General features: G+C 38.8%; 1 protein-coding gene across 4 annotated transcripts in view; it reads right to left on the reverse strand.

Moving 5' to 3' along the window:
- The window catches only part of WWC3 (WWC family member 3), a 97,799-nt gene that overhangs the window by 2,732 nt on the left and 82,805 nt on the right, over positions 1–12,262 (reverse strand). For 2 of the 4 annotated variants that reach the window (XM_042809980.1, XM_042809979.1), the window contains 7 exons: positions 8,599–8,766; positions 7,737–7,888; positions 6,854–7,013; positions 5,528–5,692; positions 4,077–4,169; positions 2,088–2,318; positions 1,266–1,393 (listed from right to left, as the gene is read on the reverse strand). In XM_042809980.1, coding sequence (XP_042665914.1) covers positions 1,266–1,393; positions 2,088–2,318; positions 4,077–4,169; positions 5,528–5,692; positions 6,854–7,013; positions 7,737–7,888; positions 8,599–8,766 — 1,097 coding nt within the window. The remainder of the gene's footprint in view (positions 1–1,265; positions 1,394–2,087; positions 2,319–4,076; positions 4,170–5,527; positions 5,693–6,853; positions 7,014–7,736; positions 7,889–8,598; positions 8,767–12,262) is intronic. The other 2 variants (XM_042809981.1, XM_042809978.1) reach the window with 2 other exon arrangements.

The following is a 12,262-nucleotide window of genomic DNA, read 5'->3' on the forward strand; positions in this document are numbered from 1 at the left end:
ATATTCAACCTAAATCTTCCCTCACTGTCCTTTTCCCAACCCCTCGCAATAACCATTTCTTTACTCCTTATTTCTTACTACTTACACACCTACCTCAGGGCTTACTTGAGTACAAGTAACTTACACAAAACCCTCACCATATACTTTTGGAAGCATTCCCCTGAACACAATTAGTAGTTTTGAAAATTTAGGTGCAAACTGTATAGAACTGGACATCAACTACAGTTCACTCTAAAAAGGTTTCATAGGATGTAACTCCTCCGTGCAATGCAAAGTTCACCTCTGACATTTTGCAATAATGCCTACAATAACTACAATGAAGACAACATTAAGATTAACCTTGCTTCTCTATTAGGCAAACAGTATATGCTATAAAATAACTGTCATAAGAAATGGATGTGTGCACATAAGGTGCAAGAATGTATACAATCAAACTGTCCTTCACTTCATTTACCTCATTTTTATCAATTTCCCATATCATTTTATAAGCACAAAAATTCAGTCATTACCAGAAACAAATGATGTAAAAACAACCCTACAATCCCCATTCTTCTTAATTCCTCTCCACATCTGTGAGGAAGGCTTTTCCCTTTCCAATATTACAGAATGGACAAGTTTTCTGCTTAAGTGTCTCTCATAAACAAATTCTAAAAAATCTGAACGTTGTGTAAAACAGTATCATGTAAAACCGTTGCTGATCTTCCTCCCATGCCTACACCCACCCTAAAAATATTTTTAACAATTAATGCTAAATTCTTCCTGTGAAGTGCACACTGTTTATATGCAAACTAAATCTAGCAGGACACACACTACATGAAAATAGATGAACAGGAACCAAAGCCCAAAGAAAAGGCTTAAGAGAAAGCTGGAAGATTATTGAGCAATTTTCAGAGAAACAATGTCTCTAGTAATATACATGCATGACACTAAGCAAACTGTTCAGGCCTACAGGACAGCACTGAAGAGCTGAGAAATTGTTTCAACTTCACAGTAGCCAAGCTAAATTAAAAGAATCACCCAAGGTATGCTGTATGCACATGAAGACTTCTTTCCTCACACATTTTAGAGCTGTAAGACTGTAATTTTACCTTAATTTTGCTTTTTTGCCACTACAAGCAATTCATAGGAAACCTCATGAGCTCAAATCACTACGTGGTTAGAAATTACTGGCTATATTCAAGATACACAGAATTTGAGCTAACTGCTTTAGAGAGCTTTAACTTCTGTAATGAACTGTTGTTATATCAGTGCACATTATCACTCACCTAAAAGTCTGCACCTGAATAGGCTCCTTCTGGTTTTTCCCACGCAACTGGTATATTTCTTTTGATGCTTTCTTTAGCATCTTTTCAGCTGCTTGCTCCTGGTGATGTTCAAATTTGGTCTGCCGTGTCTGAAAACGAGACAAAGAATAGAATGCTAATAATTATAATGTGAATAAACATAACAGAAAAATACTTAGGTTTACATGATGGATTGTTTCTAATCACCAGAGTAAAACCACACCACTATATTATCTGAAATAGCTGAACATTTAAGATCTATAAATGCAAGAGACTAACAGCACTATTTAATTTAATAGTGTTCTTCACAAAGATATGCATTAAATTAAAAAAATCTACTGCACATTGCTCTCTCAAGTAAGATCTCAAAATGAAGCTAGGCTTACCCTGCTTCTGATAACCAATGGCTGTTTTGTTTGTTGTAATGCTTCTTGCATTTACTTTCTTTCCCCAAGAAGAGCAAAAATACTTAAGGAACATTTCAAATACTTCTAAAAAGTGAAATATCAAATTAGCACAGTTTCTTTCAGTAATGAAACTGCTAAAGTTCCAGCCATAAAATAACTAAAAGAAAGTGACATTCTCCAGTAATTGTTTTCAAACACACAGTTGGGTAACAATCAATGCAATCATTTTCATTGTGGCAACTTCAAGAACATAGAGGCAACATGAATTATTTGGATTTCGGTAAGAAGTGAATAAATAAATAAACAAGATCTTTGAAGAAGTTCTTACAATCAAGAAATTTTGAAATGAAATGTTTCTAAACAAGTTGAGTGCATGAGTAACTTCATGTTAGCTTACCTGCCTCTCTGCTTCCTTCAACAGATTTCGGAATCGCTCATCCCGAAGGACCCAATGGGGCAGATCTGTCTGCCCCCTGAGCTGGGCATCTTCCAGACGCTGTCTCAGCTCCCTTAAGACACATATCTCCTCATTCAGCTGTCTCTGTCTAGTTCTGGATGCCTGGAGATCCAGCTCCAGGTCTAATGATGTCCTTGCCATAAGCTCAGCCAAAGATGATCTGCAGGACTGCTGAGTTATTAGGATTCAAATACAATTCACAGTACATTATTCTCAACATGGTGCACTGGTATATTTTTAGGTACATAATGCATACATTTTATGTATGTACTTTACACAAAGCTTTTCCTGATGCAAAGATTTGGAGAGATTATTTATACCCCACAGTGAAATGTTAATTAGCTGTAATGTGCTTTTTTCTGTACAATATACAACTTTTTTCAATTAATGCTCTTTACTACATTCCTTTACAGTCTACCTTCAGCTTATAAATATTTAACTAATTTAAGTTTATAAACTAAACTCTTATATAATGAAAATAAGCAAAGGCATATAATATGAAATACCCATAACTGAATAACTATGCTAGAAAACAACACACTGAGCAACAGATTCACTTCAAAGGAACTTACTCGATGTTAGCTTTAAAATACATTCTGAATCAAAATAGAAGGCACAGTCATCTACCTGCATATACCAGCAAGAAATCAGTATCTGCTTACCAGGCTAAACTGTAAGCCATTTATCAACATCGTATTAACTTCCTACATGCCCTTCTATCCCACTTGCTCTGCATGGTGGGTGGAGAAAGAACTTAAGCTATTAGAATCATAGAATGGCTTGGGTTGGAAGGGACCTTGAAGTCTACCCATCCCCAACCCGTGCCATAGGCAGAGCTGTCCCCCACTAGATCAGGTTGCCCAGGGTCCCATCCAAACTGGCTTTGAGTGCCTCCAGGGACTGAGCATCCACAATCTCACCCCAAAACACACACACACACACACACACACACACAAAAAAAACAACCCACAAACATTTTTCTTGTTTATAAGCTCCCTTAAAGTATAGGAAGGCCACAATGAAGTCTCGCTGGAGCCTTCTCAAGGCTGAACAAGTCTAGCTCCATCAGCCTTTCTTTACAGAAGAGGAGGTCCAGCCTTTTGAGCATCCCTGTGGCTCTTCCCTGGACTTGCTCCAACAGCTCCTCATCCTTCCTATACTAGGGCCCTCAGGTCTGGATACAGTACTTAAGATGGGGCCTTATGAGGACAGAGTGGAACAGAACATTCAGCTCTGATCCCTGTTGACGATTCCTCCTTTGATGCAGCCCAGGATACAACTGGCTTTTCAGGCTGCAAATGCACACTGTTGGCTCACATCAAGCTTTTCACCCAACAGAACTCCCAAGTCCTTCTCTGCAGTGCTGCTCTCAAGAAACCCTTCTGCCAGTCTGAACACAGTTTTGCCCCAACCCAAATGCAATACCTTGCACTTGGCCTTGTTAGAATTCACTGAATTCTCATGGGCCCACCTTTCAAGTCTGTCCAGATCCCTTTAGTTCCTGCAATTTTACACACTACTGTTGGGCCCCAAACACCACTGTTTGCTAGGCTGCACGGCAAGGGAGCAGGATGTTTTCCCATCATTCATACAGACTTCTGTGGGTCTGCATTCTGTATCATAAACTAGATTTTAGAAATTTAATGAAGTTTATATGTAAATCAATACAAATCTAGTGCCAGTTAAGCAAGGTTTTGTCTTTACCTTGTCTTTTCCTCAACAATCATTCGCAATAATGTCTTACTTTCCTATGTCTACTTTTCAGATTAAAACAAAACAAACAACCAAAACAGACAGAAAGCAACCTTTAGCTACTGACTGCATTACAGAAGTCTTGCATGTTTCCAAAAAAGATCAGAACAAATATGCTTATGTGTAGAAGTACCACTGTTACATCAGCTTCAGTGAAAACCTATTTGCCAGCCATACCTGCTTATACCGCAGAGTGCGCCTCTCCAATGTATTCCGGACAAACGGTGATTTCCTTGGCAGAGTCGAGCTGTCACTGTCACTGCGATACAGCTGAGCAGAAAAGATATTGAATATAAAACTTGCTAACGCATTCAGAAATCAGGATTCTTTTTTTCTTTTGAGTTTTATTACAAAACAAAAACACTGAAATTGTGTAGTTTTAAGCAAAAATTTTTTTTCCATTTCAATCACATGTTTCCCTTTAGTTATTTATTAAAAATAAATATATATAATAGAGCTCATATTGAAAATGTATAGTCCACAAACGCACTGTATGCAATATAAATAACAGGGCTAAACCAAAAGATTCATAGAATCATAGAACGGCCTGGGTTGAAAAGCATTACAATGATCATGTAGTTTCAACCCCCCTGCTATGTGCAGGGTCACCAACCACCAGACCAGGCTGCCCAGAGCCACATCCAGCCTGGCCTTGAATGCCTCCAGGGATGGGGCATCCACAACCTCCTTGGGCAACCTGTTCCAGTGTGTCACCACCCTCTGTGTGAAAAACTTCCTCCTAATATCTAACCTAAACCTCCCCTGCCTCAGTTTAAAACAATTTCTCTTCGTCCTGTCACGATCCACCCTTGCAAATAGCCATTCCCCCTCCTGTTTATATGCTCCCTTCAAATACTGGAAGGCCATTACGAGGTCTCCCAGGAACCTTCTCTTTTCCAAGCTAAACAAGCCCAGTTCCCTCAACCTTTCCTCATAGGAGAGGTGCTCCAGCCCTCTGACTATATTAGTGTCCTCCTCTGGACCCGCTCTAAGAGCTCCACATCCTTCCTGTGCTGGGGGCCCCAGGACTGCACGCAGTACTCCAGATGGGGCCTCATAAGAGCTGTGCAGAGGGGGACAATCATCTCCCTCTCCCTGCTGGTCACCACTTTATAATGCAGCCCAGAACACAGTTGGCCTTCCAGGCTGCAAGCGCACACTGCCAGTTCACGTCCAGCTTCTCAATTCTTGGCTTAAAAATTACAATGGCATTTTCAAACTCAAGCTCTCAGGAAAGCTACTTAGGAAAGACTGCAAATAAAGTCACATGCATTCCACCAATATAGCAAAATCAATACTGATATAGCAATCTGCAATACTGAGAAACAACTCTGTAAAATGAACCACTAGCTCAGCATCACAGGTTGCCAGGTAAAGGAGCTTCAGATTTAAGTTACGGTGGGTTCTTTAATTTTAGCAGAAATAAATTCAGGTTTAAATTCTTACAGTGATCAGGAACCAAGGACCTTTTCCCCCCCACCTCAATGTTTATAATCAATGAAACATCCATTAGCATCAAAAAATAGCATAAGTTTCTTGTAATTCAAGTTTTAAGAAGAAATTATCACAAGCACACAAATACTCGTGTGAAGGCGTCTCTTCCTGTCTTCTTTTTAAGCTTTACTCACTCTGCAAACATATTGACTTCGTGCTCCAGGTGAGAAGGTCTGGGAACGAACAATTGTGCTGCTGCGAACAAAAGCAGAACCCCGTGGCCTGCGGCTAGTTCTCTCTTTTGGAAGGATAGCAACTTCTTCAGGAAACAGATCCTCAGTATTAGTTTCTTTATCCACCTAAAATTACAATGAAAGAATTTTTGTTTTCTATTTCTTTTTCCCCTCTCCCTTTATTTCAACAACATCAAAAGTAAACAATTTGCCCTGTTAGCTAGGATAAAATTTTAATGAGCCTTGAGAACAGAGAACGAAGCACCTTATTGTCAGTAGTCTTAAAATTAGGTCATTCAAAATTGTAAGATTATTTTTCAGAAGCCTTACCTGGAACAGTAAAAATTATAATAAAAATTATAAGATGCAGTTATACTGTGAATCATAGTTGTGGAAGACAAAGACTGCATTCACTGTTAACAACTGGGCATTAACTGAGCTACCACCTGATCTCCCAGCCTTGACAGAAAGAGAACACTAAGCCACATTTCAAAAAGCAAGGTGACTCTGAAGCAAGTATCAACCTAAAAACTTCAGGAATTCAAACCAAGAAAAAAAAAAAACAAAAAAACAACCTCAATAAAAGGGAACTAAAAGACTGTTGAAACAATGATACAAGAACACTAAGATATTTGAAAATACAGGGAAGTTTTAAAATTTTAAGCATCTTTCTTCCTTTTAAGAACTGTAAGTTCTCAGAGCACTGGAATTTAATCATCATCTTTTATGTTACAATGTCAAGAAAATAAATCATAGAATCCTACAATCACAAGGTTGGAAAGGACCTACAAGATCATCTAGTCCAACCTTCCTCCCATTACCACTGCTACCATGAGCTACTAAACCATATCTTGTAGCTCCTAATCCAGACATCTCTTGAACACTGCCAGGGACAGCAACTCCACCACCTCCATGGGCAGGCCATTCCAGGGCCCGACCACCACTCTCTGAGAGAAGTTTTTCTTTATATCTTATCTGAATCTCCCCTGGTGCAACACACTGATGCAAGTGCATATTTAAAACTAGATAGAGGTAGCATTAAAAATACTCCTGCCTTTTAACGTAAAAACTGTTCTACTCAGAAGTAACTAGCAAGAAAACAGAACAAAAACAAACAAAAAACCCACAAGCCCTGAAGAGGACACTTTAAGAACTCCAAAGGCACACCATTGTCATCAAGGCAGTGCTCATGCAGGACTGCTAGTATCATTTCTTTTCTCTCCAGATCAATTTGGACTTAGCAAGCAGCAGCGTGCAGTTCTCCTATTCAGTGCCTTCTCTCGTTACCTTTACTGGTGGAGGCTGGAGTTTTCCAGAACTGTACTGGCCAGCTTGAGTTGCAAACATGTGTCCAGCTAATGAATCCCCGCAAAATGGCTCCGGATAAGGAGGGCTAGTCTGGGTGCAATTACTGCATCCACTGTCAACAGATTCTGCTTGCCAACTCCTGAAGTCAGAACACGACAAGGATTTTGTAGGCATTAAAAAACAAAACAACAACAACAAAGAACCAACCCACCCATCAAGTTATGGATAATAGTTGTACATTTCATTATCCTGCTCAGTTTATCAACTAAGAATATTTCTGTAGTAGAAATACAGAATACTTGTGTTTCTGTAGATGCACAGGTAAACAAATAAATTCCATGACAAAAAAATCAGCTTCCATAGTTTTTTCCAAGTTTACATTCCAGTCTTTGTAACAGTCAAAGAAAACGGTAACAAAAAGAAAAGCATAGCTCAAAAAAGGAGTAATATTACTAATGAATTAGAGCAGTATGGCATATCTGCTCTGCAAGCATTGCAATACTTTTTTTTTTTTTTCATTTTCTCATGTCACTACACATATCTATATATCTCTTTTTTAAAAAGTACAGTGCCATTGCCAAGTCATTGCAGTTGCCTCCCTAACAATGTTTCTGCTTGATTCAAAAGAAGTGTTTTCCCTCTCCCCAAATTCCAAGTCCTATAAACACAGCTAGCTATTCAAATGACACTTTTTTTCCTGCTTGTGCGTCATCACATGATAGAAGAATTTTACACCCCTAGTCCTAACAGGGAGCAGATCTCAGAACAAGGATCTGCTGCTTCTCCTGCCGTATTTCAGATCATCATTATGGTGCAAATATTATTCAGCTGTTAGATTAGGTATTTTAACTACTATTTGTACCTTTCTGATATGGCTTCTGCCTGGTCTTCCTTTCTCTCCATCTCCAGGATTTCCTCTTCAGTGTACTCCAGTTTCACTCTCTCTTCTGCCAGCTCTCTCTCAACTGCTTCCAGTTGGGCAGTCGTCCTAGCTAACAGGGCTGTCACTGCATCCTGGAAGGTAAACTAGACTTCAGACAAACCTGTTTGTACAAACTCCTGTACTTAATGCATATTATCCAGAGAAAACAATAGAAAAACACAATCATTGTATATTCCTACTTAAAATAAAAAAAAAAAAAAACCTGAAAACGATAAAGAATTAAAGCAATTTCTCATGCAAACTGGGCCAAAAGTAAACCCTTTATCGTTGCACTGAGCAGTAGGTCACAAGCTAAAAAGTTGAGTTAAAGCCATTTATAGAAAGTTAAAGCCATAGACTGGGAGATCTCACTATGAAGCACCACCCAGTGAGTTAGATCCAAGTCCATCTCTGGAGGTCACCTAATCTGACATCCTGCTCAAAGGAAGAAGAGCTTTAGAGTCACACCAGGTTGCTCAGTGCCAAAATGCTGAAAAATCTCCATGGATGGAAACTGCACGACCTTTCTTGGCAGCCTCTTCCAGGGCAGTGGCAGATTTTTTTAATGAGTTTTAGAGAGTTGAACTGGAGGTATGCATACAAAAACATGGTATATTTCAAGATCATGTTCAGACATGACCCAGCTTTTAATTATTCTTTTAAAATCCAGGTCTCGCCACAAGAACTAATTAACGTATCCGTTTCTCTGCACCTTGCAAACAAACTGTATTAGAGATATGATCACAAGCAACCACTCATCAGGTCAAATGAAGTTAAACAAATAATTTTTTCAGAGCCATACTGTTTTAACTGTGGTTACATTTCCAGAAGACCGGGGAATACTTTCTTCACACTGGTGTTTGTTCTTTGGTCTCTGGGGATCCGAGCCAGTGAAGATTTGAACAGAATACCAGTGAAGCTGCATCTCACTGGAGCTCTCCAAATCACTCAGGTTTATCTGAGCAATGCCCTGTAAGGAATAAAAAGCATTCATCACAATAAGATAAATGTACACAGCAGGACAGATGCCTTCTCATTTCACGAGTACTCCATTTATGATGGTAAAAAAAAAAAAAAAAAAAAAAGCTTTATCAATGATAAGAGTCTTTTAATAAGAGACAGTTATGTTCTGTTTTATTATGATGTCTAAGATGCTGAATTTCTTGCCTCCTCTTACTATCAAGAAAGGTTCAGAGTGGATATTTTTTAAAATTGAAAAATAAAATTACTACAGTTGATGTAGCTAGGACTGTAACAGTCCTTAACAGTTTGAAAGCTCAGCTTTGCACATCTGATTTCTGTAGTTGCTTTAATCAGTATTAATAAAACGACATTACTTTAATTTGATCCATTTTGTTTTAACAGAATAATATTCTGAGAGAACTTTCTAGTCATCAAAAGCATCCTCTGAAAGAGAAAAAGCTGTCATGTAAAAAATCTTTTTTTCCTGACCGTTTATACCACAAGTTAGTCAGGTGGACCATAATCTTGTTTTTCCACTTTCAAAATCATCCTCGTATCTCCCAAGTTCAGATGAAAGAAGGTTTAATGAAAGCTTTCCACTAAAAGAATTCCCAACTTCAAAGTAAGCCTACTTAATCAAGTAGTGTTCACATAAGAAATTTCTGAGCCATGTTGACCTTCTGCTCTGTTTGAGCAAGTGTAGAAAGGACAACAGAAAAATGGAGTCTGTGAGATTAACAAAAAAATGGCATATTGGGACACAGTTTATTATTAAGAATGTAGTTTTATGTCATTTGTTATTGGGTGCTACAAACAGAAATACAGTCATAAATGTTGGAAAAGACGTACTTGGACTTCTAATGTGTCTGACGCTGCCCTACATGCTATATTTATTCATCAGCTAAAAAGGCACACCAAAGAAGCATTTAATTTAATATGGTGTTGAAAAATAGGACAGATATTAAAAAAAAAAAAAAAAAAGAGAGAGAGAGAGAAATGTAGAACAATAAATCACAATCACAAAGAATTCAAATAAATTAAGACAGAGAGTAACTGGTTGGTGAGGCCCATAGAAAATCAGAAACAGTAAAGTAATGGTTGCAAAAAAGGCAATCACATTTCTTTGAAGTTTTAGCACGAGCAATATATGCTAAACATGGAAAATAACAACTCCCTTATCTCAACACTGATGAGGACATCAGGGGAGCAGCAAGCCAATTTAAGGAATTGGTCTTATAAGGCTACAGAAAACCAGGTGTGGAAAGCTGTAGAATCTTCCATCAAGACAGAGCATAAGGGAGATGAAGGAATTGGATGACACAGAAATTCAGTAGATTTACTTCTCTAAGTGAAGTTCAGAACTATTTGCCAGAACGTTTCTTGAATTTTTTTCTTCCCTGTTACATACAAATATTTGTTTGACTCATGAAAAACTCCAGTCTGGGACAGACAACCCTGGATATGAATGTACAGACTAGGGGACAAGAGGTTGGAGAGCAGCCCCACAGAAAGGGATCTGGCAGTTCCAGTTGACAGTAAGTTGAATGTGAGCTAGCAGTGTGCCCCTGCAGCCCAAAGGGCCAACCATACCCTGGGGTGCACCAGGCCCAGCACTGCTGGGTGAGGGCAAGGATGGCCCCACTCCATTCTGTGCTGTGCAACCTCACCTAAAAAAAATTGGCATCTCAGGTGAAAGAGATTTTGAAAGACAGTTGTAGAGGTCATCACTGCAGTTTCAAAGTGATGATTTCTCAAGCATATAGTTGTTTTTCAACTTAAAAGCAAGAAGGGCAACACTCAGACTACAAACGCAGCTATCCGAAGAAATCATGACACTGCTTCTCCCTTTCTGAGTTGTTTTGTTAGCTTATCCTAAAATATGTTACCAGACAAAGATGTTTCTGATAAAACTACACTGACTCTATGAAAGAGAGAAACAAATCCTATTAGAATAATTTTTGGCTAGTTCAATAACAGCAGTTGGAATGAAAGCATCTTAAATTTCGATGCGCTTGTGTCAGTATAAAATTGCTTTACACTGAAATGGCTACTTAGCTCAGAGGAACACTGCACAACAGTATAAAGCATTTCCTATCAATATATCCAGCCCATTCTTGACACGCTTTCTCTTTAATTAGGTTGCAGTAATAACAACAACAAAACATCCTGCTGTGGACAAGACCTTGGATCTTGTCAACACTGTCAACATGAAGACCAGTGTTTATCTAAGACTGCTCTAGATCAGGCATGTCCAACACACAGCCTGTGGGCCACATGCTACCCACTACAAATGGCTGTGGCTCTTCACCACGAATTGGCCCAATGTGGGCATGCACACATTGCTCAGCAGCAACCAAACCATCACTGCCTTATTAACACTGTGTCAACTAAAACCAGGGCACTGGGAGGGCAGTGCTCAAACGATGGCAAATAATTTTATGCATTTTGATACAGTGGCTAAACACAGATGTTGGTGGTCCGGCAGCAGAGGCTGAACCTTCCCACCAATATCCCACTACATGTTGTTGCCGTGTGACAGATGGGAGCAGAGGGGCAGACTGACAAAACGGTATTTGATGTGGAAGTGCAGATGAAGCAAAGGTGTGTCACTGAATTCCTCCTTGAGGAAGAGATGGCACCTCCTGACATTCATCAACACTTGCTGAGGGGTGGGTGGTGCATTTCAGCAGCGGGTCACCTCTGCTAGTGCTTATTTTTATAAGCACAGCATGGAAGCTCATATTCACTGCTGCTGAAAATGCATAGTTCATGATGATGACTGTGTTAGAAACAGTATTTTGTAGCTGAAAATTAGTTCTATCAAATAGTGCGATCATGCTGTTTGTATCTGTTGTGGTTTACATGGAAATAAATAAGAGGCACTACTTTTGAAGAAACTTATGTATATGCAGCTCAAGATATCACTCAGCTAGGCTCAGGCAAGCCAGAGGGCAGGACACCCATGATCTAGGTTTTCAAGGTAGTCTAACAAACACACATTCATATGTGCTCAAATAATCATCTCTTATCCACTGTTTAACCAGACACTGTGCTACTTGTATCTCTTAACTATGTCGAGAGGCTTAAAAAAAAATTGATACATTCAAATCCCTCAGTGAAATTACAGACCACTAACTTTGAAACATTCAATGAAGATTCATTTGAGCGTATTTACACCTGAAAATAATTAAATTAACTTTTAACATATCTAATGTTAACACAGCTAACAGATGTAAGCTATTTAAACAACGTTATACTTCTTTGAATTCACCTACATTAGATGCCTCCATCAGTTTAATGCTAAGTAAAACAACCAGTTTGCCTGGATCACTGTTACCCTGCAGCAAAGATTGATGTAATGCCTATTACACAATTATACAAATTGGTTTGTATTTGTTATATTTTTATTAGGAAGCTGCTTTACACATACTGATTAATTGTGCATGCATTACGGTGCCATGCAGAAAGGTAAGGCTTCAGCACAGTATAGTTTGTAAGCATTC

The sequence above is a fragment of the Centrocercus urophasianus genome, unplaced genomic scaffold (genome assembly GCF_019232065.1).
Source record: "Centrocercus urophasianus isolate 14NV4802_14NV808 unplaced genomic scaffold, USGS_Curo_1.0 seq_12, whole genome shotgun sequence".
Lineage (NCBI taxonomy): Eukaryota > Metazoa > Chordata > Aves > Galliformes > Phasianidae > Centrocercus > Centrocercus urophasianus.